At 37.2% G+C, this 26,806-nt stretch overlaps 2 protein-coding genes across 8 annotated transcripts in view; both read right to left on the bottom strand.

Annotated features, from left to right (window-relative positions):
• Positions 1-427: 427 nt before the first annotated feature.
• LOC127164492 (zinc finger protein 721-like) lies at positions 428-8,655 on the bottom strand. The gene is given in 4 exon segments (XM_051108460.1): positions 428-2,701; positions 2,703-3,682; positions 5,138-5,243; positions 8,580-8,655. Coding segments are annotated over 3 exon segments (3,339 nt in total). The 5' UTR covers positions 5,223-5,243; positions 8,580-8,655.
• A 2,099-nt stretch (positions 8,656-10,754) lies between these two features.
• The window catches only part of LOC127163662 (gastrula zinc finger protein XlCGF8.2DB-like), a 43,734-nt gene continuing 27,682 nt past the window's right edge, over positions 10,755-26,806 (bottom strand). For 4 of the 7 annotated variants that reach the window (XM_051106963.1, XM_051106962.1, XM_051106965.1 and 1 more), the window contains exon 3: positions 10,814-13,037. In XM_051106963.1, coding sequence (XP_050962920.1) covers positions 11,818-13,037 — 1,220 coding nt within the window. In that variant the 3' untranslated portion in view covers positions 10,814-11,817. The other 3 variants (XR_007827517.1, XM_051106961.1, XM_051106966.1) reach the window with 3 other exon arrangements.

Here is a 26,806-nt window from a genome sequence, read left to right as displayed (position 1 = left end):
ATGTTCCTTTTTTCCACGCTGAGTTGCAGTCCACATTTCAGATATCTTTGATAAATAAATCTCTTCACACTGAACACATGCAAAACACCTTTATTGTGAAGTCTCATGTGAATGTTAACATTTCCTCAGTTTGAAACTGAGGGCAAGTGAAAAGTTTATCTCCAGTGTGAACTCTGTTATGAACCTCAAGGTTTGCTCTGTTTTGGAAGTCTTTCCACAGTGATATGACATGAAAGAATTCTCTCCAGTGTGAGTCAATATATGATTCCTAAGTGTTTCCTGTCTGTGAAAGTCCTTCCACTCTGATGAAGTGGTATGGTTCTCATAATCCAGATACAGATTCATTTTTGGTGTAAACTTGTGTCGAAACTTCCATGGTTTCTAGGTGTCTATGCTGACTGAAACTCCTCCTCTCTGGAGTGAATTCTCATGTGCCTGTTAAGGATCTCTTTTTGACTGAAGCTCTTTCCACACTTGGCAAGTGAAAGACTTCTCTCCAGTGTGAATTCTCATGTGGTAATTCAACCTTTTTGGTTGAAATTTTTTCCACACTCTTGACAGCTGAAGGGCTCTCTCCAGTGTGAACTCTCATATGGACTTTAAGGTTTCCATGTTGATCGAAACTCTTTCCACACTGAGGGCACATGTAAGGCTTTTCTCCGGTGTGAATTCTCATGTGAACTTTAAGGTTTCCATGCTGAATGAAACTCCTTCCACACTGAGGGCATTTGTATGGCTTTTCTCCAGTGTGAATTCTTATATGCCTATTGAGAGTTCCTTTTTGTGTAAAGCTTACTCCACACTGTTGGCAGGTGAAAGGGCTTTCTCCAGTGTGTACTCTCATGTGGTAATTAAGGTTTCCTTTACGGTTAAAACTTTTTCCACACTGATGGCAAGTAAAAGGACTTAGACCTGTATGAATTTTCATGTGGACTTTAAGGTTTCCATGTTGATGAAAACTCTGCCCACAATGAGGGCATGTGTATGGCCTTTCTTTTGTGTGAATTTTCATGTGCCTGTTAAGGTTTGTTTTCTGATTGAAACTTTTTCCACACTGTTGGCAAGTCAAATGGCTTTTTCTTGTATGAATTCTCATGTGTACTTCAAGCTTTTCATTTTGATCGAAACTCTTTCCACACTGTTGACACGTGTAAGTCTTTTCCCTAGTGTGAATTCTCATGTGATACTTAAGGTTTCCTTTTCGTTTGAAACTTTTTCCACACTGTTGGCAGGTAAAAGGACTTTCTCCTGTATGAATTCTCATGTGGACTTTAAGGTTTACATATTCGTGAAAACTCTTTCCACACTGAGGGCATGTGTGAGGCTTCTCCCCAGTGTGAATTTTCATGTGCCTATTGAGAATCCATTTCTTACTGAAACTCTTTCCACACTGTTGACATGTGTAAGGCTTTTCCCTAGTGTGAATTCTCATGTGATACTTAAGGTTTGTTTTTTGATTGAAACCTTTTCCACACTGTTGGCAGGTGAAAGCGTTTTCTCCAGTGTGAATTATCATGTGGTAATCAAGACTTCCTTTTCGTTTGAAACATTTTCCACACTGTTGGCAGGCAAAAGGCCTTTCTTCTGTATGTATTCTCATGTGCATTTTAAGGGTGCCATGCCGATAAAAACACTTTCCACACTGAGGGCATGTGTGAGGCTTCTCCCCAGTGTGAATTCTCATGTGCTTGTTAAGGTTTGTTTTTTGACTGAAACTTTTCCCACACTTTTGGCAGGTAAAAGGCCTTTCTCCCGTATGGATTCTCATGTGGACTTTAAGATTTATATTTCGATAAAAACCCTTTCCACATTGAGGGCATGTGTGAGGCTTCTCCCCAGTGTGAATTTTCATGTGTACTTCAAGCTTTTCATTTTGATCGAAACTCTTTCCACACTGTTGGCATGTGTAAGGCATCTCCCTAGTGTGAATTTTCATGTGCCTATTGAGAGTTCCTTTTTGAGTAAAACTTACTCCACACTGTTGGCAGGTGAAAGGGTTTTCTCCAGTGTGAATTCTCATGTGGATTTTAAGGGTACCATGTTTATAAAAACACTTTCCACACTGAGGGCATGAGTGAGGCTTCTCGCCAGTGTGAATTCTCAGGTGCTGGTCAAGGTTTGTTTTTTGACTGAAACTTTTTCCACACTTTTGGCAGGTAAAAGGCCTTTCCCCCGTATGAATTCTCATGTGGACTTTAAGATGTATATTTCGATAAAAACCCTTTCCACACTGTTGGCATGTGTGAGGCTTCTCCCCAGTGTGAATTTTCATGTGCCTATTGAGAGTTCCTTTTTGAGTGAAACTTACTCCACACTGTTGGCAGGTGAAAGAGTTTTCTCCAGTGTGAATTTTCATGTGTACTTCAAGTTTTCCATTTTGATCAAAACTCTTTCCACACTGTTGGCATTTGTAAGGCTTCTCCCCAGTGTGTATTCTCAAATGCTTATTAAGGCTGCTTTTTTTATTTAACGTTTCTCCACACTGTTGGCAGGCAAATGGTGTTTCTCCTGTATGAATTTTCATGTGGACTTTAAGTTTTACATATTGATGAAAACCTTTTCCACACTGAGAACATGTATAAGGCTTCTCCCCTGTGTGAATTCTCACGTGCCTGTTGAGAATCCCTTTTTGAGTGAAACTTAACCCACACTGTTGACAGGTAAAAGGGTTTTCTCCAGTGTGAACTCTCATGTGGACTTTTCATTTTGAGCTCTTCATTTTGATCGAAACCCTTTCCACACTGTTGGCATATGTAAGGCTTTTCTCTAGTGTGAATTCTCATGTGATACTTAAGGTTTCCTTTTCGGTTGAAACTTTTTCCACACTGTTGACAGGGAAAAGGGTTCTCTCCTGTATGAATTTTCATGTGCACTTTAAAATTTCCATGTTGATCAAAACTTTTCCCACACTGCCGGCACTTGTAGGGTTTCTCGCCCGTGTGAATTCTCATGTGGATTTTAAGATTTCCATGTTGATCAAAACTCTTTCCACACTGAGGGCATGAGTAAGGTTTCACTCCAGTGTGAATTCTCATATGCCTGTTAAGGCTTCCTTTTTGAGTGAAACTTACTCCACACTGCTGACAGGTGAAAGGGCTTTCTCCAGTGTGAATTCTCATGTGATAATTAAGGTTTCCTTTTCGGTTGAAACTTTTCCCACACTGTTGGCAGGTAAAAGGGCTTTCTCCTGTGTGAATTTTCATGTGGACTTTCAGGTTTCCATGTTGATGAAAACTTTGTCCACACTGACGACATTTATAAGGCTTCTCTCCGGTGTGAATTCTCATGTGCCTGTTAAGGATTCCTTTTTGAGTGAAACTTACTCCACACTGTTGGCAACTGTAAGGCTTCTCTCCTTTGTGAATTCTCATGTGGACCTTGAGGTTTCCTTGTTGATAAAAACTCTTTCCACATTGTTGGCAGGTGTAAGGTTTCTCTCCAGTGTGAATTCTCATGTGGGCTTTAAGGTTTCCATGTTGACTGAAACGCTTTCCACACTGAACGCAGGCTAAACAACTTCTAGTTCCTATCCCTTTTTTAATTTGTTTTCGTGAGGAAGTCTTTTTAGTCTGTGAACAACTAAAAGATTTTTCTTCAGTAATGGAATCACGATGGTTCTCATACTGATCTTTCTCTTCCATTTCATTCAGTTCTTCACTTTCCTCTTTCAGTGTCATCTGGTCTAAGGCAAGAAAAAAGACATGTAAACTTTTTTCGACGTGTAAAACATCACAACCAACAACAAGTGTTTTAAATATTGTTCCAACAATTTTTCAACAGATTGATATTGGCCAGCCTAAACCCAATCCTTTGTTTTATGGTGTTTTTTTTTTTTTTTTTGCTCGTAATCGTAACTACATCTCTGTGTAGTAAATGCTGCTACATCTGAAAGCAGGTGATGGAAATGTACTGCTGATTACAGAACTGGCTTTACTGACAAAGTGCGCATGGAAATCGCATTTGATTAACTGTACAGCCCTAGTTCTGTAGGTTCATGATCAAAATTAAAATGTGAACAAAAATAAAAGCAATTAAATGTATTATTATAATTAAAATATGAAAATTAAAATGACAGGTAATAATAGATTATGACCATTTTTACGACCCTCTCCTTCAAAATGAAGGACAATGTTAAAGTGTAGTGCACATGCATTTGTTCCTCTTTACTTGTCTTTTTCTTCTTACACTAGTGTAATTACTTCACTGTGGTGTCAGTGTGTGGCAATGACAATCAAGAAGAACACACGGATCAACCCGAACCACCTTTGCAAGCATAGCTTGAGCAATACATTTCATAGATGGTAATTATTTTATAACTCTCTTACATTACAGATGTGATGTTAAAACTGTCATTTCTCTACAAACAAATACAATACAATACCAAACTGACCTGCATGAAACTACTAGGTCCAAGAAGTAGTCCTTAGAAAAATGGTGAGAACACAACAAAAGGTTGTGATTGTACTGCTGTGAAATAGTTGTAAAATTTAATTTTAACCGGTGATTCTTCAGTTCCTCTTTTTTCCAGTTGTTCATGTAATGATGTTTTCTCTCCCAGCATTTCCTTACTACAGTAATCAATTATAAGGCATCTTCCTGTCCTTATAACTATCTTTGTTTGATTGCAAGCCAAAGTAGCAGCAGGCAGGCATTATATATTTGTGCAAATGTGTTATACAATGACACACCTACGTTGTGGAAGTAACAGCTGGACTACAAACAAATCATTTCAGGCAGGTGTTTTCTGTTTGAGAGTGACGGGTCATTTGTGAACAATTTATTCATTGTGTTTATGTGACAAATGAACAAAAGATCTGGTAATCAAGTAAGTTCCTCATAATTCATCTTTGGTTGTATTATAATGATTTTTTAATTCATAATACAATCAAGACTGTAAGTGAATATGTTCAGTGAATTTGGCTGTTAAAACATTTAACTTGGAAGTAGGATCTTCTCAACTTATTATTATTAGCAAATACACTTGGCAACTTTGTAAATAGTTACAGAAGAAAAGCTGGGGCGTCTTACACTAAATGACTGAGGATTATACACTATAAGACGTTCATGTCATTCCAATCACAACAAACACAAGATGACATTTAAAAAAAAAAAAAACACTTTGAGAATGAAAACCAACCTGTTTGTTCCTCAATATCTTCTTGTTTGATACTGAACACTTCTTCAATCCTGAAGTCTTCACTCTCCTCTTTAATAACTGCCATCTTTCTGTGTGTTTGGACACTCTGTCATGATTAAGATAAGAATAATTAACAAAACAAAACAGCAAACTAAATTTCTGTGCGTCTCAATCACCACACTGGTAAGAGAGTCAGTCAGAGTGATAGTTTAAAAACAAACAGGCTCAAAAGTAGCACTACAAATTAAAGAACACATTTTATATACCAAGTTTCCATTTATTTAAATATTCTTTATTTCATGATAAAATATTCAGTTTTCATCAAAACATTTGCATGTTTGTTGCGATCATTGCATTTATACGGTTTTGGGCCATTCTACACAATTGGTGCAAACTGCTGTCCCACAACTAAAAAACACATTCAAAAAGCATTTAAGAATTTAAATCTTAAATGTTTACTAAGATTCTTCTATTATCTCTTGAAACCCACAATGTTATTAAAAAAAATATTCAAAATTAATATATATATATACCTTATATTATACCTTAAATGATCTTAAATCGTATGTTAGCGAAATTATATGTAACAAAAAAAAAAAGAAAAGAGTGTCCCGTTTTAGTCTATTGGCTGAAACGGACTTTAACTAAACCTATAAATTTATGATCAGGAAATTTTCCTGTGTCCCTCTATCTCATAGCAACATGGTGAGTAGACGGGTCTCATCATTTTAAGCTAAATGTGTTCAACTTTATATAAAAAAAAAAACAAAAAAAAACACCTTTTTTCTATACTGAAAAAACAAACAAACAAGAGTTTTTCCATAACATTTAGTTTTTATATGTGTACAACTGTTCAGAATTGTGCTAGCTAACCATGTGCCGATTAGCATCTTTGAGCTAGCTTCAAAAGTATCAAAAATCGTCACTACCGAAACATTTGGTGGAGTTTTGGTAGTTTGGCATTGATTTTTTTGGGTTTTAACCAAAGAATTGTCACTACTGAAAGTCACAATTTTTTTAGTATGTTCAGTAGTGTTTTAGTATGCAAGTTAAAATTCTGTAATGTGATGTGGTCTCTACCAAAACACTTATGTCACTACTGAAACATGGGATGTTTTGTCAAAAATAAAGTACACTGAATTATCAACTAAGATGTTTGTGTTTGGTTTAATGTATATTCAAACTAATGAATCAACTTTAAAATCAGTATGACCAACTTTTTGCATTTTAGAAGGAAAAACTGAATTCAAAATACAACAAATCTCATAAATCTCACTTGAAATATTTCTAAAATTGTAATTGTTATTGATCTACCTCTTAAATCTTAAAAAATATATATATATATATATATATATATATATATATATATATATATATATATATATATATATATATATATATATACATACATGTAGCCTATTTGCCATCAACATTATAAATATTCAGACCTTAGCAAATATATATATATATATATATATATATATATATATATGGTCCTTAGTATTCAGACCCTTTGCTGTGACACTCATATTTTTAACTCAGGTGCTGTCCATTTCTTCTGATCATCCTTGAGATGGTTCTACACCTTCATTTGAGTCCAGCTGTGTTTGATTATACTGATTGGACTTGATTAGGAAAGCCACACACCTGTCTATATAAGACCTTACAGCTCACAGTGCATGTCAGAGCAAATGAGAATCATGAGGTCAAAGGAACTGCCTGAAGAGCTCAGAGACAGAACTGTGGCAAGGCACAGATCTGGCCAAGGTTACAAAAAAATTTCTGCTGCATTTAAGGTTCCTAAGAGCACAGTGGCCTCCATAATCCTTAAATGGAAGATGTTTGGGACGACCAGAACCCTTCCTAGAGCTGGCCGTCCGGCCAAACTGAGCTATCGGGGGAGAAAAGCCTTGGTGAGAGAAGTAAAGAAGAACCCAAAGATCACTGTGGCTGAGCTCCAGAGGTGCAGTCGGGAGATGGGAGAAAGTTGTAGAAAGTCAACCATCACTGCAGCCCTCCACCTGTTGGGGCTTTATGCCAGAGTGGCCCGACTGAAGCCTCTCCTCAGTGCAAGACACATGAAAGCCCGCATGGAGTTTGCTAAAAAACACCTGAAGGACTCCAAGATGGTGAGAAATAAGATTCTCTGGTCTGATGAGACCAAGATAGAACTTTTTGGCCTTAATTCTAAGCGGTATGTGTGGAGAAAACCAAGCACTGCTCATCACCTGTCCAATACAGTCCCAACAGTGAAGCATGGTGGTGGCAGCATCATGCTGTGGGGGTGTTTTTCAGCTGCAGGGACAGGACGACTGGTTGCAATCGAGGGAAAGATGAATGCGGCCAAGTACAGGGATATCCTGGACGAAAACCTTCTCCAGAGTGTTCAGGACCTCAGAAGGTTTACCTTCCAACAAGACAATGACCCTAAGCACACAGCTAAAATAACGAAGGAGTGGCTTCACAACAACTCCGTGACTGTTCTTGAATGGCCCAGCCAGAGCCCTGACTTAAACCCAATTGAGCATCTCTGAAGAGACCTAAAAATGGCTGTCCACCAACGTTTACCATCCAACCTGACAGAACTGGAGAGGATCTGCCAGAGGATCCCCAAATCCAGGTGTGAAAAACTTGTTGCATCTTTCCCAAAAAGACTCATGGCTGTATTAGATCAAAAGGGTGCTTCTACTAAATACTGAGTAAAGGGTCTGAATACTTAGGACCATGTGATATTTCAGTTTTTCTTTTTTAATAAATCTGCAAAAATGTCAACAATTCTGTGTTTTTCTGTCAATATGGGGTGCTGTGTGTACATTAATGAGGAAAAAAATGAACTTAAATGATTTTAGCAAATGGCTGCAATATAACAAAGAGTGAAAAATTTAAGGGGGTCTGAATACTTTCCGTACCCACTGTATATATATATATATTTAAAATTGTAATTGTTATTGATCTACCTCTTAAATCTTTTTAATAAAATAGCAAATATATATATATATATATATATATATATAATGTAGATGTAAGCAAAAATTAAATTAGACTATATATATATATATATATATATATATATTTTTTTTTTTAGAAAAATACGTTTCCAGCTCTTTATACAACTTGATACGAATTCTGTAGAATGAACCTTTTGACTAGCAGGCGTCCAACGATTGTAAACAGGTTTCAGTATCGTTTTTAAAAAGCTCCGTTTCTCCATCACTACTTGCCAGTGACCGAATTCGTGTTTATTAAACTGATTCACGATAAACAGGACGCGAAACGAGACGCAACTTTACTATTACTCGTCTGTGGATGCGCTTAACTTACACAAGATAACGTTCTTTAATATTAAAGTATTACGATGGTAACATAAATAATAGTAAACGCATTTCATAGTTCACTACCGCCTGTAATAATTTAAATACTTTAAATGAATGAAAACACAAACCTTTCCTCACATATGCAGGAGCGCAGCGCAGCCTTGTGACATCACGTCGTCAGACCAAAATAAAAGCCCTGCCCATACAAATCATACATACAGAAAATAAGATACAGGATTAATTGAAAGAAAGGAAAACCAAACCATGGAGAACCAAAATGAGACAGAAATGACAACAGATTATAGTGTCACTTTACATTTGTATTCACACACACCTAAAACAAAAGAGATTCATTTAAAATTCATCTTTCTTTCTAAGGCTATGATTTACAGTTCACCAAAATAATTGTTTTCACAGTGATTCAAGTAAATACTTTTGTCTTGAAAGTTTGTGAGTGGATTAACAAATATTGATGTACTTTTGTTACAACATGAATGAGAAACAAGTACAGTGCAGTAGAGCAGCATTTTTAATGTGGTATGCAATGATGTAATACAAGCATGTAAGCCACATCATAAACAGATGCATGATGTCTCATGATGCATCACTTAATCAACATTGTTTCAATCTCTTCTCCAGAACTGTCCAACTGAAACTCAAGAGTTCAAGCAGATGTAAGTCCAACAGGTAAATCCAGCTGGCGAATCAGCAGGTAAGTTGAGCACATGAGGTTTGGGATCCAGAAGGTAAGTAAGGAGTAACAGAGGAGCTTGCAACCTTGAGACTAGCCAGTGAGTGAATGACCAGAGTCCTTATAAATAGTGCAGGTAAGTGGTTGCAGGTGGTGCTAATTAGAAGTCAGGTGATTTAGATTTAGTGAAGTGGTTGGTGTGTCTGGTGACTCTGTGACACCCTACTCTTTAGCTGCATCCCAATTCATAGGCTACATCATTCGAAGTGCATATTTGAAGGCTGATTGCATCACGGCAACATGACGAAGGCTGTCCCAATTTAGAGGCCGGGTCCTACAAAGGCTGCATTTGTAGGCAGATTGCGTCACGGCGGTGTGATGAAGACCGTCCCAATTCACGATGCATCCTCTGAAGGCTGCATTTGAAGGCCAATTGCATCACCGCAGCTCGACAAACGCTGCCGCAATTTGAACGTGATTTCAAATGCGCCCTCTGTTTTGCCGGCAAATGAAGGATACACAAGAAGGATCCTTCGCAGCCTACCCTATACCACAATTCATGGCGCGCCAAACAAAATAGCAGGTGATGGTTCTGTGGTGGCCGACGAATACACTTATAAACGTAGGCACTGTGTTTTAATATACTCAAATAACTAGTGAAACAAATGTTAAAAGTGGATAAGTAGATATGTTTTTCACTTGTATTTCTATTTTATTTTAAATTTAGATTTATTTTTTTATTTGCTATCATGCAAGATAGTCCATAATTGTTTAAGGTAAACTTGATGATCTAAAAAATATGATTTCTGGAGTATTTTGTCTTGCTGTGTCATGTTTTCTAAATTGAGATTGCAGCCCTATCTTAATAGTCTTTATTTTTCTCTTCTTTTAGAACAGTTCTGTGGAAATGGAGCTGCTGGGAAACTGTAAAATGAAATAAATTGAGTAGTTCTGTATATTACTTTGACATTAACAAGTTATTTGTAAATGAAGCAAAGTCATTTCTGTGCATTGTTTCATTTTTGCATTATAAGTTAAAACTTGTAAATGAAAAACAAGAATTAGTTCTGGAAATTGTTTATTTTTGCAAAGCAAGTGGTAATTTGTAAATGACAGAAATTCATCTATACATTTTTGTTTGCCTCTAAACATTTGAAAATTAAAAACATACAAATTTAATGTATGCATTACATTGAATGTAAATTTAATGCATGCATAAAATCTTAAGTTCATACTGTAGTATACTTAATGCATGTATTCTGATGAAAAAACTTTTTTATATATGATGGTCTTGCATTAATATGCACTACTGTATGCTGGATTTTGCATTTACTTCTGAACATGTCCATAGTTGTTACATTTAAAATACTTTATTTACTGTTGGGAAGTTTAATGTATGACAGTGCATCATATTGTAAAAGGCCATGTTTTAGTGTTGTTGTCCTGTAAGGAAACAAAAATAAAAATTCAGTACTTCTCATTTCTACGTGAATACTTAAGGAATGCGTTACACTCCACCACTTGGTAATTTTGCAAATGAAACAAACAAAGTTCATTGTTGAAATATTAACATACTTGCCAAATATAACTGTGCGATATCGAAGGCTGCTTCCGAAGGACTCGAACCAGTCCAGCCTGTGGAGGACTGTTCTTGTTGCCTAGCAACTGTGACAGATGCCATTGATGAACAGCATTAACGTTTGTAAGTAAACTTTTATATATAACAATTCTCAACATCAAAGAACTGAAAAACGAGAGAGTGAGACCCACTCACACACAGTATATGCATAACAACATGCAAAGTTACAAAGAGAAATATTCAACAAACAAAAATTTTTAGGATTTATCAATTATACTTTTTATTGTTGTTCAAAGAGCAAGATTCTACTTTGGATGAGCTTTTTGAGTTGAGTGTTACATAAAATCAACACAAAAGGGTTATTTTGTTAAGAAAGCCATGCCACAATTATTAAATCTATATAATATTGTTTTTAAAGATTTCTGAAGTTGAAACACAATTAAGCCTTTGGGAACTCTATAATGATACTTCATTTGTTTCAGCTGTGATGCATATATAAACCCATATAAGAATAAACAATGTGTTTTTGTAATGAGTAACGAAATCATGAACACAAATAGGGTCTCTAGAATAAATGCACAACTTATTCTTGAAATTGTTCTCTTTTTTTGTAAAACTTTTGCCACATTGAATAACTCACCACATTTCAGGTATCTTTGAAATAACTCTTTAAGAGTTGAAACTCTTCCCACACTGGGGGCAAGTGAAAAGTTTATCTCAAGTGTGAACCTCAAGATTTGCTTTGTTTCTGCAAGTGTTTCAACAGTAATATGACATGTAAGACTTCTCTCAGATGAGAGTTATTACATGACTCCAAAGTGTTTCCTGTCTGTGTAACTCCAACCACATTGATGTCATTCTCTCTCTCGAGTGAATCCTCAAGGATTGAGCTTAAGGGTTTGGTTTATCTGAAACTCTATCCACACTGATCACATGTAAATGGTTTCACTCTGCTCTATATTCTCATGAGCCAGATATGGATTCATTTTCAAAGTAAACTTCTGGAAAACTTCGACACGCTTGACTGGTAAAAGGTCTCTTCAGTATGACTTCTCATGTGAACTTGAAGGTTTCTCTGTTGACTGAAAATGAATTGTTATGTGAGAACTGCTTCTTGAGTGAAACTTAACTCTACACTGTTGGCAGGTGAAGTGTGTACTATCATGTGGTAATCAAGGTTTCCTTTTCGTTTGAAACATTTTCCACACTGTTGGCAGGTAAAAGGCCTTTCTCCAGTGTGAATTCTCATGTGCCTTTTGAGAATCCATTTCTTACTGAAACTTAGTCCACACTGCTGGCAGGTGAAAGGGTTTTCACCAGTGTGAATTCTCATGTGTACCTTAAGCTTTTCATTTTGATCGAAACTCTTTCCACACTGATGGCAGGTGTAAGGCTTTTCCTTAGTATGAATTGTCATGTGGAATTTAAGGTTTCCATTTTGATGAAAACTCTTTCCACACAGAGGGCATGTGTAAGGCTTCTCTCCGGTGTGAATTCTCATGTGCCTATTGAGAGTCCATTTCTTACTGAAACTTAGTCCACACTGTTGGCAGGTAAAAGGGCTTTCTCCAGTGTGAATTCTCATGTGTACCTTAAGCTTTTCATTTTGATCGAAACTCTCTCCACACTGGTGGCAGCCATAAGGCTTTTCTCCAGTATGTATTCGCATGTGTCTGTTAAGGCTTCCTTTTTGAGTGAAACTTGCTCCACATTGCTGGCAGGTGAAAGGGTTTTCACCATTGTGAATTCTCATATGTACTTTAAGCTTTCCATTTTGATCGAAACTCTTTCCACACTGATGGCAAGTATAAGGCTTTTCTCCAGTGTGAATTCTCATGTGGGCTTTAAGATTTCCTTGTTGATCAAAACTCTTTCCACACTGTTGGCATGAGTAAGGTTTCTCTCCGGTGTGAATTCTCATATGCCTGTTAAGGCTTCCTTTTTGAGTGAAACTTACTCCACACTGCTGACAGGTGAAAGGGCTTTCTCCTGTATGAATTCTCATGTGGATTTCAAGGTTCCCATGTTGATCAAAACCCTTTCCACACTGATGGCATGTGTAAGGCTTTCCCTTAGTGTGAATTCTCATGTGGGCTTTAAGCTTTCTATGTTGAGTGAAATGCTTTCCACACTGAAAGCAGGTCAAACAACTTATAGTTCCAGTGACTTTTTCAACTCTTTTTTGTGAGGATGTCTTTTTAGATTGTGAGCAATGAAAAGATTTTTCTTCAGTTCTGAATTCATGATGGTTCTCATACTGATCTTTCTCTTCCATTTCATTTAGTACTTCATTCTCCACTTTAAACGCTGGTGGGTCTAAGGCAAAAAACAGACATCAAAAACAATTTAAAACATCATTATTGGGTTATACATCCATTCTTTATACACACTAAGCTACTGAAAGTTCTTTAGCATGTAATCTCAGAACCTTTTAAAATATTGTTTCAGCATTTATTAACTGATTATACTAATTAATTATTGGCCAGCCTAACCCCGATCCTTTATTTTACACCAGATATCACTCGAGTCATGCAGTAGGTGGTGGTGTGCACCTTCAAGTACATTCGTTTACTGACACTTTTGTACCAAATCACTCAAAAGTCAGTTGTATACGGTCTACATTTATCTGCTATCAGACTGAGACGTTGTCATAAAGCGTTACTGTGGGTTGCATCGTGCTTCGGACTTGACTAAAAGAATGGCATTCTGACAGAGCGAGGTTCATGCTTTCTCACCTTATTTCAGATTTATTTTTTTCCTTTATGTTTGATAGGACAGCGTTTTGACAGAAAACTAAGTGAGAAGGGGAAAGACAGGATTGGGAAAAGGTAGGGCCCCATGATTTCCGATGCGGAAAATGGAGAGAACTGCGGAATTCAGTTCTAAAAACAGAATATACAGTATAAAACAATGTTACGTAATCTGCCAAATTTTGGGCAGATAAATCAAAAGTGCCTGTAAATATTAAGCCACAAAAACAAATATATTATTCAATACATTGATAGCATTCCTACTAACAATTATTATTTACCAGAATTTATTTGGCAGGAAAATGTAAATATCAGTCGACAAAGTGACGTGGCATTTTCACTGACCCACAAGATAATAATGAATATAAATGTAAAGATATGATACTTTGTTTTTGAGATGGAAAGAACTGAGGAAGAGAAATTCTGGAGGAAGGAAAATCGCAAGCAACAATTGGAGGTTTTCTACTGTGTACTCAGACAGAAACTCAAGTTTAGATTTTTTTTTCTTTAGAAAGTTGTATTTAGGTGTTTTATACATCCAAATAAAACTTTGTCTACATATAACATTCCCCAAGCAAGTTTTAGCCATTTATTACAATATTGTTTAGGTGATTTTTAGTCAAAAACGGGTCTATTTCATTTGCTGACAATATAGATGTGTTCAAAAATGCTCAGGAAGTAAATAGAAACAGTGTTACATAATAACAAAACAGTTACACACACACAAAAGTTTTTTTTTCAGAGAAATATAATTTTCAATCAGAGTATGAACAACAAACGCAAACAGGTGCAGAAAGTAGTGAACACAATTGCACAAATGGTCTTGTGCAACAAATATACAAGCAGTGCAACAGAAAAAAAAATAGTGCAAATGATCTTTATAAACCATATAAGAATAACTGACATAATATAACAGCCAAATGGATCGAGGGACAGCGCATAGCCAAGTAAAAACATACCACTGTTTCGTCCTTGTTTTTGGTTTGTTTTATGACAAAGTGCTCTGTCGTGTGTTATTTTGTGTTTGTTTTCATGCGTGCACGACACATTTTACTTTCACTTTGAGTTCACAAAGAAACATGCTAATTGCTGGTCCAAGACCTATGTTTATTGGTTGAATAGATGATAGTTTGAACCAATCTGGGCATGGGGGTGGGACTAAGCATCAACAATCATTCCTGTTTTTTTCTGACGAATCAATACGATCAAAATGTGATGATGTAATCACGTTTACTATGGAGCCTATGAATATATTGGATTGGATTAGCGGTTTAAAAGTTATTAAATATTTAAGAACAATAGTAAATATTAGAAGGGGTCATCGGATGCCCATTTTCCACAAGTTGATATGATTCTTTAGGGTCTTAATGAAAAGTCTCTAATATACTTTGATTAAAAATTATCAGTGGTTGTGTAAAACAACACCCTGTTTACCTTGTCAAAATGAGCTCCGCAAAAATCATCCCATTCTGGTTGAGGCTGCTTTAAATGGAAATGAGCTCTGCTTGCCCCGCCCCTCTCTTCTCTCTGTGGAGTGACAAGCCTGTTTACTTTAGCTGCATTTAGCCGCTAAACTTGCTAACTAGCACATTACTACGAAAGGCGAAAGATTCATTAAAAAAAAAAAAAAAAAAAAAAAAAACTTAAACTCACTTCTGCTGTAAGTGAAGCTGGATCACGAATGAGTCGCGCGAACATAGACGGATATATGTAGATCGGGAGGTGCATTCCCTTCACAAACAAACGTAATCCACTGGATCTTCAGCTGCTCAGATGTCAGGAGTAAATGACGACCACTATGTTCATTATTACAACCAGCAACACAACACCTCAATCACTCAATCTGAGATATTCTTGACTAACTTACATTCCTGCTCTGGCATCAAAGCAAAGAGGGTGGACTGTGACAGCTGATCTGAGGTAAATCGCTCATGTCAATCAACTATCATGGGAGCGGCCTCTGTCGGTGTGACGCAACAACGACAGGCATCTGAGAATGGCTCGATTTGAAAAAGGGAATATTATTTTTATAGATTAATTAAAAACCACTGCACTTTTATCATCATAGGGTAGATTTGTACATACACTGCCAACACACATTAATGTTCAAACAACATGTAAAAGTGAACTTTGCATCTGATGACCCCTTTTTAGAAAAATTCTATTCCAAGGGCAGCACACATGGTTATCAATATGATGTAGATGTTACACAAATCACCTGTTAAATATCTTTGCAGAAAAGATGCATCGAGTAAAATGTAGTAGAAAATGCAAATCTCAAGTGTCAAGGTAATACAAATTCAAAATTTTTCACTGTAAATTATACATTCGTTTTCGCTTCCAAAAACTGTATAGTACCATAATATTACACGTAATGCCCAATACAGTTTTCCACCATATATAGTAGGCGAACTTACCATTAACCAACAATGGGTTTTTATTGTAGCATTTTAGCAGTCTATTTTTTTTTTTTTTTTTTGCAGTGTATCTCTGATTGTAATCGTCTAAAAGAAAAAAAAAATCATATACACCTAGAGTGGCTTAAGGGCTAGTAAATCAAGGGGCAATTTTAATTTTTGGGTGAACTATGTCTTTAACCCTTAAACTGTCACTGTCCCACCTGTTTGTGACAGAAAAATGCGTTTTAAAAAAATTCTATGGAGTTTGGATGGCACCCAGTGGCCGTTTGTGGTATACCGCCCTAAACAAACTTTCACAGGAACCTCATTTTTTTTTCATATCAACTTCAAATTTGGAACATCATTTACTGAGGCTTCAATTTCATATCAAATTTAGGACAAAACCTGCTATGTAAAATATGTATTTTATATAAATATAATTTCATCTCAGTGCATTTGGAAAAAAATCCACTTCTGCCTAAATCTGCTGACTGTCTTCTGTAAAAAGAGACCAACCTTAGATCTGTATTCCAAAGTGTTCATGAATTACATCTACTTTGTAAACCTTTACAGGAGAAAATGACTAAATGACTGAGGATTATACACTACTACAGTTTTGTGTCAAACAAACTCATTTTAATAAGAATCAGATGCATTGGGAATGAAAACCAACCTGTTTGTTGCTCGAAATCTTCTTGTTTGATACTGAACACCTCTTCAATCTTGAAGTCTTCAGTCTCCTCCTTAATAACTGCCATCTTTCTGTGCGTCTGGACACTCTGTCATGATTAAGATGAGAATAATTAACAAAAATAAAAAAAAGCAAACTAAATTCTGTGTGCATCTTAATCAGCACACTGGTAAGAGAGTCACGTGTTTGTCACGTGTTTTCTTTTTACACGTGTTTGTTGTTATTGTTGCATTTACACTGTTTTGAGTCATTCTACAGAATTGGTGCGAACTGCTGTCCCACAACTAAAAAACACATCTAAAAAGCATTACAAATTCTTAGATGTTTCTTGTATCTTTTATCTATTATCTATTGAAACCTACAAAAAATATACATACATACATACATACATACATACATATATATATATTTTAGTGGGTACTTTCAATTGAGAGGTGGCTGTCCTGAACCCTAACTTATAAATATAAACTTATGAAAATTATATAAAATAATTTTTGCATTTTATTCCATTGTTGATTTTAAAAGTACTTTTTCTTTATAAAAGTGCAGTTCAAAAAAAATTTATTTATTTTATATTTTCTTTGTAAATTATAAAATTTTATGTAAAAAAAAAAAAAATGTCTCACATTTTCATGCCACTACCAAAATGTTTTAGTCCACTAATTTTAACTAGACCCATAAATATACGATCAGAAAATATTCCTGTCACTCTCTTTCGTAGCTACAAGGCGTGAGTAGACAGATCCCATCATTTTGAGGCAAATGTGTTCAAAACTCTTAAAAAAAAAAAAAAAAAAAAAAAAAAAAAAAAAACACTACCGAACACTGTTTAAGTTTTTGTGGGTGTTATACCATAAAATTGTCACTAGTGTAACAGTCACAACCAAAACATGTCATCATTGTTTCTGTAGTGACAAAAGGGAACACATACTCCTCATATTTGGGGGAAATAAACATAATTTTGGTATAGTTATGTTTTGTTTTGTTTTTTTATTTTAGTAGTGTTTTAGTATGCAAGTTAAAATTCTGTTATGTGATGTCGTTGATACCAAATGTCACTACTAAAACTTGGGATGTTTTGTCAATAATAAAGTAAACTGAATTATCCGCTAAGATGTTATGATAGTTTTTGGTCCAATGTATATTCACACTAATAAATCCATAACTTTAAAATCAGTTTGATCAATCTTTTGCCTTTTAAAAAGAGTAACTGGATTTGAAATACAACAAATGTCATAAATTCCATTTGAAATATTGTTAAAAATGTAACTTATTGATTTACCTCAGATTTTTTTTTATAAAATAGCAAAGAAATATATTTTAACAATGTAGATGTAAGCAAAATCTTAGCAGGTCAATATAACACTTCCAGTTAAGTTATTATTACTATGTTTCAGTAGTAACTAATTTGGGGAGAGGACAAATATTCCAAAACTTTCTGAAAATACAATATAGAAATTTACAATTACTAGAAATATGTACCTTGAATATTATGCAATTTGCATACATACAATCTATTTATTTATTTTCAAAAATACACACTTTATATAGACATTTCCAACTCTTACTTTAGACCAATTCTGTAGAAAGTGAACTTGATAGGGAACTTCTTACACATTTTGTTGTCGTCGTTGCATTCACACTGTTTTGACTAGTAGACGTTCAGCGATTATCATTTTGCAGCGAAACGGTTTCAGTATCGTTTTTAAAAAGCTCCGTTTCTCCATCACTACTTGCCAGTGACCGAATTCGTGTTTATTAAACTGATTCACGATCTATACAGAGCAAAATGAGACGCAACTTTCCCGTTACTCGTCTTTGGATGCGCTTACAAGAGAAAACGTTCTTTAATAATAGTGTTACGATAGTAACATAAGCAATAGTTAATGTATGTCATAGGTCACTACGGCTTGTAATGATGTAAATACTTTAAATGAATGAAAACACAAACCTTTCCTCAGATCAATCACAGATGCAGGAGCGCGGCGCAGCCTTGTGACGTCACGTCGTCAGATTAAAAAAAAAGTCTGGTCCACTGGAATCATACAAATAATAAGATGCAGGTTTAATTCAAAGAACGCTGTCAATACCAATGAACGCTTCTGGTTTGTCTTCATGCTCACAAAGCATTTGTGACATATCCAGGATGAAGTTTTCATCGTCTTCATATTAAAGGTTTGGAAAGATTAAGATTTAAATCTTTCCAAATCAAATTTAAGTGATCTATTTTATTTATATAGAACTAAATCTCTATATAATCCAATCTCAGTTTCTCCCCTGAAAATAAGGACAATAAATAATTTAATAATAAATATAATTAATTTATAAGTAATAAATAATTTAAATTAAATCAATAAATAAAATTTAAACTTTATTTGCTTAAAATGTTTTTGTTTTTTTTTGTTTTGTTTTTTTAATTTTAAATTGCCTTAACTATATTGGTGGGTTTGAAATATTTTGACTAAAAGTCACACCTTCAGCCATTGCATTCACACTCCATTCAGGAAGAATGAGAACCAAAATGAGACAGAAACATCAACAGATGATAATCTTACTTTACATTTGTGTTCACACACACCTAAAGCAAACAAATAATTTTAAGAACATAAACTTCTGTAAAATGTAAATACATTTCTCTCAAAGGTTTGGAAGTGGAATAACAAATGTACTGACGTGCTTTTGTTAGAAAATAATCATTTCAATCCATACAGCTTCGGGGGCAAACACTACTTTATGATTGGACTTTGAGAGTCCCAGATGGATCTAGCCCAAAAAGTGGATGTGTGACCTTTCAGTCAAAGAGGAAAGACGTGCTACAGATGTTATGGCAAAAATCATAGCACTCAGATATGTCATTTCAAAGATGCAAAGTGATATAACTGCGGGAAAACTGGCCATCCCTGGTGAAAAAACCAGCATATGCTGGTAGGTATGTTTTGATGCTGGGATGCTGGTTAGGTAGGTTTTGATGCTGGTTTAAGCTGGTCCTTTGCTGGTTCATGCTGGTCGTTGACCAGCAACATGACCAGCAAAAACCAGCAAAGGACCAGCTTAAACCAGCATCAAAACCTACCTAACCAGCATCCCAGCATCAAAACCTACCTACCAGCATATGCTGTTTTTTTCACCAGGGATATCAAGAGCTTGCAGAGGAAATATGAAAGTTAGAAAAAAAACAGCAGAGGAAGCTGAATTGCCCATGCAAAAAAGTCATTCACAGAGACGTTTAATGTAAATGACAAGAAAATTACGATGAAAACTGATACTGGCCCGGGCGTAATTATTATGTCTCAGAAACAATTTCAAGCTGCGTTCTCAACTGAACCACTGGAGGTCACAAGTGTCAAGCTGAAAACTTACACAGGAGAGATTATGCTTGTGTTGGGACAGTTTCAAGCAAAAGTGAGCTGTGATGGCCAAAGTGAATCACTACCCTTAATTGTAGTAAAAGGGGAAATGCCTTTGTTGTGTGGAAGGAATTGGCTGCAAAAATTTAAATTGAATTGGAAGAAAATTACACAAGTCAGGCAAGTGCATCAAGCTAAGTCCATCGAAGAGGTGCTGAAGTTGTGCTCCGAGGTGTTGAAAGAAGAACTAGGCACACTCTGTGGGCTTAAAGGAGAAGTCCACATCCAGAACAACAATTTACAAATAATGTACTCACCCCCTTGTCATCCAAGACATTCATGTCTTTCTGTCTTCAGTCGTAAAGAAATTATGGTTTTTGAGGAAAACTTTTCAGCATTTTTCTCCATATAATGGTTTTCATTGGTGCCCCGAATTTGAACTTCCAAAATGTAGTTTAAATGCAGCTTCAAAGGCTCTAAACGATCCCAGTCGAAGAAGGAGGATCTTATAGCGAAACGATCTGTCATTTTTTTTGGAAAATAAAAACTTGCATACTTTTTAAGCACAAAAGCTATGTGATGTGTGTCCATGGTGCTACGAATCACATCTAAGTTCATCGGCTGTGTACTCTGGCCCAAAAAGGTAGAGTATGGTGAATAACTCCATCTCATTTTTTCCTACAACTTAAGAATCTTCCGACATCATTGTACCTTTTTGTTTGTAAACAGCGTTTGACTTACTTGCACTTCCTTAGTCTTTGCACGTTCGCTTTGTAAACACTGGGTCTGTAGTTCCGCCTACATTCGACGTGACCTTTCGACATTATTCAATAGAACGTAGCGTCATGGATGTGCATCCCAGAGCTTGTGCTACACAAGCTTTGGTGCTTAAAAAGTATACAAATTTTTATTTTCCGAAAAAAAAAAATGACTGATTGTTTCGCTAGATGTGACCCTTCTTCCTCGGCTGGGATCGTTTAGAGCCCTTCGACGCTGCAGTTAAACTACATTTTGGAAGTTCAAAATCGGGGCACCAATGAAGTCCATTATATGGAGAAAAATCCTGAAATGTTTTCTTCAAAAACTATAATTTCTTAACGACTGAAGACAGAAAGACATGAACATCTTGGATGACAAGGGAGTGAGTAAATTATTTGTAAATTGTTGTCCTGGAAGTGGACTTCTCCTTTAAGGCAAGGATACAGCTTAATCCTAAAATTCCTCTGTGTTTCTGTAAATCTCCACTAGCTTTTTCAATAAAAGCTCAAGTTAATGCAGAATTAGTTGGAGAAGGCTGGTATAATCATGCCTGTGAAACACAGTGAATGTGCGGCACCCATTGTGCCAGTGGTAAAAAAGACAAAACTATAAGATTGTGTGGACTAGGGGTGTCGCAATATTGACAATATTAACTCTTATGTTAAAACGACATGTAAATACTCCAGCGCCAGTACCTGGTTGACCTGCCAGGTGGCAGTGTTGTGCCTTAACGTTGACACCTGTCAAACAAGAAGATGCAATGTGCGCATCTAATCCGAGAAGAGTCGTGTTGTCCGAGCGGTAGAGTGAGAGGCTCTTTCCACACTCCAAAAAGTAATATGTAGGGACCACAATGCTACATTAAACTCTGTAAAATGTTAAGCTGGTTGCAGTGTGCAAATGTAGGTTATGTGTATTTATATCTATGGGTTAAAGAGCTTAAAAAGGGGGTATGCAGGTTAACAGGTTAAAGTATCAGTTTTGATGTTAATATTTATTCATCATACTGTTGAACTTGACAGTTCTCTCTTATTGTTTCTTATGGAGCTTCAAAGACGGAGAAAGCCAGATTCGTATGCTCTGTGTTTATCAGTAACGCTATCCCTGTGTTCATTGGGTAAAAAGAAAAACTAAATAAAAAATTAATTTGACTAATTACTTTTTCCCCAAGGTTTGTGTAGACATCGCGATATATCAATTTCGTGAATTTTTTTGGCCACAATTACCATGGTGTGAAAAATCTAATATTGTGACAGCCATAGTGTGGACACTACGAATTAACTGTGAATCAAGCAGCCACTACAGAGATTTATCCACTGCCATGGATTGAGGAGTTGATGGCTACACTGAGTGGAGGTACCATGTTTTCCAAGATTGACATGGCTTCCGCGTATTAGCAGGGTCTTCTTGAAGATGAGTCCAGAGAGTTGCTAACCATCAATTGACTGTCTTTCTGTGTCAGTTTGGCACCCTCCATTTTTCAAAGAATTATGGAGAATCTCACGAGAGTTCTTGATGTGGTTGTTTATCTGGATGACCTTGTGGTCACTGGAGGAACAGAGCAGGAACATCTGCAGAGACTACAGGCAGTGCTGCAAAGACTCCAAGAGTTGAGTTCAGTTTATGTAACACATCAAAAAGTAACAATACCCTTTTACATCTTTCTTGTCAAGGATAACACAAAAAAAAGTTTTTTTTTAACTTATTTCCATCGTGGTCTTTGCTTTAAAAGAGAGAATAAAAAAATCCTAATCAATACTCTACTCACACCAATAAAATTACAAACCAGTCCTTATACAATTTAAGACATCCTATCTAACAACAGTCTCTTTAATCTTATTCTGAAACCCTCACAATCTGTTAGTACCTTGATATCCTGAGGCAGCATATTCCATTATTTTGTGCCTGAATATTTAAACAACCTTTGCCCATATAGTGTCTGAAATACTAGTTTCCTTTCAATTGGTAACCAACCAAGCTGCTGAAAGGGTGTATTACCCACATGACTAAAACATTGTAAACCTAAAACTAATCTTATCAATTTATTCTGTAATTTTTGTAACTTTGTCATCCAAGTTCTGGATGAATCGGTCATCCACGGACAACATGCAGGAGAACGGCTTGAGAGTAAAAATGTCAAAATGTGAATTTGGAAAAATAAAAAATTGAGTATCTGGGACATTCATCCATCTCCAAGCAAAGTTGCCGCAATCAAGGATGCACCAGCACCCACCTGTGTTAAGGATCTGAGAGCTTTTTTGGGGTTGGTCAATTACTATGACTGCTTTTTGCCCAACCAGAGTACCATGGCTACCCCCCTCTACATACTGATGAGGGATAACGTGCCATGGGAATGGAAGCAGTCAGAGCAAAGAGCCTTTGAAAAATGTAAAGACTTGCTGACAAACTAAAAGGTTCTGTTAAACTATGATCCAAGTCTAGGACTCATCTTAGCTTGTGATTCTTCTTTATATGGGATCGGAGCTGTTTTGCAACACACTGGAGCCCACTGGAGAGGACGCCCCATTGCTTACACCTCACAAACACTGGCACCTGCTGAAAAAAATATTCACAAATTAAAATAGAGGGGTTTAGGGCTGCACGATTAATCGCACGATATTGTGAGGTGCGCTTAGTCAGTGAAGCCGGTACTTTGATTAGTAGTAAAGCTCCATCACATGCGTTCAGCTGGAGCGGCAATTAATACACAGAGCCGTAAATCACTGACAAGCTACGCCAAATCGCGCTCAAAATCGCATTCGCCTCACAATATCGTGCGATTAATCGTGCAGCCCTAGAGGGATTGGCGCTCATTTTTGGAGTAAAAAAATCCACCAGTACCTGTGAGGAAGAAAATTCAAGTTGGTAACTGACCATAAACCTTTTTTGACTTTGCTTGGAGAGCATAAAAGCCTACTAACCATTGGAAGCAGCCGGAATTCAAAGATGGGCAATCATCCTTTCTGCTTATGACTCCCACATTGAGTACTGTTCCTCAGAGAAACACAGTAATGGAGATGGCCTTTTACTTCTTTCCCCGGCCTGAAACAACTGATGTGTGCGCAGCTGCCCTATCAGAGCATATTCATGCACTAGTAGTGGAGCACTTCAGATCTTTTTCTTAACAGACATATGCACACTCGGCTGGACGTCACTGTTGCTGTTCGCAGGAAGCAATGCCTGCAAAAGTTCTATCATGACCAAAGGGCTGTGGAGAGGTCAGGGGAACACATGGGTTCCTGGAGTCATAGTAAAGCAAACAAAGCCAGAGACTTACAATGTTCAGGGACAAGACGCAGAAGAAGGAGTGCTCAAACTCGGTCCTGGAGGGCCGGTGTCCTGCAGAGTTTAGCTCTAACTAGCCACAATACACCTGCCAGGAAGTTTCTAGCATGTCTAGTAAGAGCATGATTAGCTGGTTCAGTTGTGTCTAATTGGGGAAAGTGTAATTAGAGACCAAGAAGATTGTCTCGATTTTGGCTCCCTAGAGCCATGCTCTTGGATCTGTGTGCTGAATTGGGCCCAACATTACAAAGGCCAACTAGGCGAAACCACGCTATCCCGATGCGGAACCTGATTTTACCAACTGCGGGGCCCCACACAATTGCATGCTTTGTGTGGTGGGTAAACACGCTACTGCATGGCACAGAGGAATGGTCTCCTTCTTCCTCACAACGTCCCTTACCACCAGCACGAGGATCCTGACCCACAACCCCCGTCCCAACATGAATTACTCTCCTCTCTGGAAGAACAAGGACATAATAAGCTACTGTGATATTTATATTTTGTTTAATTGTTCTCATGCACCGTGTTTCCCATGTCTGTGTCTCCTTCCTTCTCACACACTGGTTTCTCCTATAATCAAAGCCAGCCGGGTCTCCAGTGGGGACAGATTGGGCGTGCCAGAATCTCACATCCTGTTCACATTACCAAGAGAACGGCACATTATTGTGCCATACCAAAGAAGCACAAAATCACTTTTACCTTAAATGTTACCTCCTAGTGGATGGACCTGCCCAACTCAATCTGAGCAGCTGAGTCCTTAGCCATCTTCAAGAATCGGCTAAAAACACATCTCTTCCATCTTTATTTGACCCTCTAACTCTAGCACTCTCTATTCTAATTCTATTCTTTAAAAAAAAAAAAACTACCTTATTTGCTCCTCTATTCTTTGAATGTTCTTTATTCCATAGAATGTCTGTGGCAGTCCTATGAACAAAACATAGGAAAATTATAAAATTTGGCAAAATTGTAGTGATGGCCATGAATAGTGATCTGACCAAATTTTTGGTCTCTAGGATAAACAGTATAGTGCCACCACCAGTTCAAAAATTCAACATTGAAATGGGAGTAACTCTTGAACCCTTTGTTCTAGAAAAAAAGAAAAGAAAAAAAAAACAGTACACCTAATTCCTCTCTTTTTGCTGATCCCATTCAATAGCTTATTTTAAGACTCCACCCATTACAGTAGTGACCATTTTGAAAAATACAGTATTCAGGTTTTTTGCTACTCCTTCAAAATTGATTAAATTCTTCCCAAAATCGAAAACTTTCATTTTCGTTATCTTTGTTCAAAAATGATGATGTCACAAATTTAATGAAGTTGACCCAAAATTGGATTAGTGGCTATATCTTGGCTAAATTTTCATCAATTGAAAATAAACTTGGTATGCTTCATCAACACTACGAACTGAGGGATCATGCCAAATTTGGGAACCGTGCCACCTACGGATCATGAGGTATGAAAAACTTTTGAACAGTTGGTCAAAAAATCATAATATTGGTGTCTGTGGATTCCTTGGATCATGCACGATATTGATTTTGCCAGGATCAGCTGAACCATGTGTCTGCCATTTTGAAATTTGTCATAAATTGCAATATCTTTTGAACCATTTGACAAATCTTCACAAAAATATTTAAGGATCATCGACAGCATGTCCCGGACCGGGTGCCTGAGAAGTTTATTTTATTTATTCAAATTTTAGTAAAATTCTTAAAAATGAGATACTAGTAATACGTTGCTCCCGTGGATATTCCAAATCATACCAACTAAAGCCTGGAAAAACCAAAGTGTTTTCAAGCGCCACCAGCTGATTGTTTGCTTGACATTTTTCCTATCTGGCTAAAAACTCTGGTGGACACATGTTATTGAATATTTATTGTTAGGCATATGGCCTATTAGTCTTTTTTACATTTATGCAATATGCTGGTGTCAAACCTGAGAAATCACACCAGAATATTTCACTGCATTCTTGGACAATTTGCGTAGCTGTTATTAATAGGCGGGGATTATGTCAATTGTGAATGAGTGTGCATGAGTGCCCTTTTTACGAATGATTGGAATTACACGCTTAACTAACAACAATCTGTTTTACGTGCAAATAACTCAGATTTTACTTGTCAACAGGAGGGACATGGAGCAGGAGGAGCCAGGCGGGACCCAGGCCACAGCCATGATGACAACCCATGGTGGAGCCGATAGAGGGAGGAGCCATGAAGGAGGAAGGACTGATGACTCCAGGTGACAGAAGAGCCTGAGGCGGAGAGGGAGAACTGATGAGCCGGAGTGATAAGGAGGATCCGGAGGGCTGAGGTGGAACAAATAGCTCCAGTAACCGACGCAGAGGTGTGGATCTGACAGGCCGCAGTGGAGCCAGAACGTCAGAGGACCCAGGTGAATCCGAGGGGGTAGAGGAGCCTGACGGAGCCAGAAGGATGAGGGAGCCCGGGCGGATAAAGCGGACTGCTGGGCCACAGAGGAGAGGAGGGAGCTAGGAGCCACGGTGGAGATGCTGGGTCGACGGGCCGAAGCGGAGTCCTGGACTCAGAGGCTGGAAGCGGAGACAGGGGATCCTCCAGCCATGACGGCGATGGAGACTGGCAGACCCACAGCGAGCCCACCACAGATGGTGGGTAGAAGGGCTGCCAGACGATAGTGAAGGATGAGGCAGGAGTGGACTTATTTGTGATCTTCCAGGCTCTTAGGACTGCCCTTGGGAACCGAAACCCTCTTTGGGCTGAACTCAGGAACAGGAGCCCTCTCTGGGCTAAACTCAGGAACGGGAGGCCCCCTCTGGGCTGGACGTGGGAACAGAGGTGACAGAGGGCTCCGAAGAAGGAGAGAGGAGAGGGGGCAGGT

This window comes from Labeo rohita, chromosome 4 (genome assembly GCF_022985175.1).
Source record: "Labeo rohita strain BAU-BD-2019 chromosome 4, IGBB_LRoh.1.0, whole genome shotgun sequence".
Taxonomy (NCBI): Eukaryota; Metazoa; Chordata; class Actinopteri; order Cypriniformes; family Cyprinidae; genus Labeo; species Labeo rohita.
The sequence above is the reverse complement of the archived record's forward strand: the minus strand, read 5'-3'. Positions and strand labels throughout refer to the sequence as shown.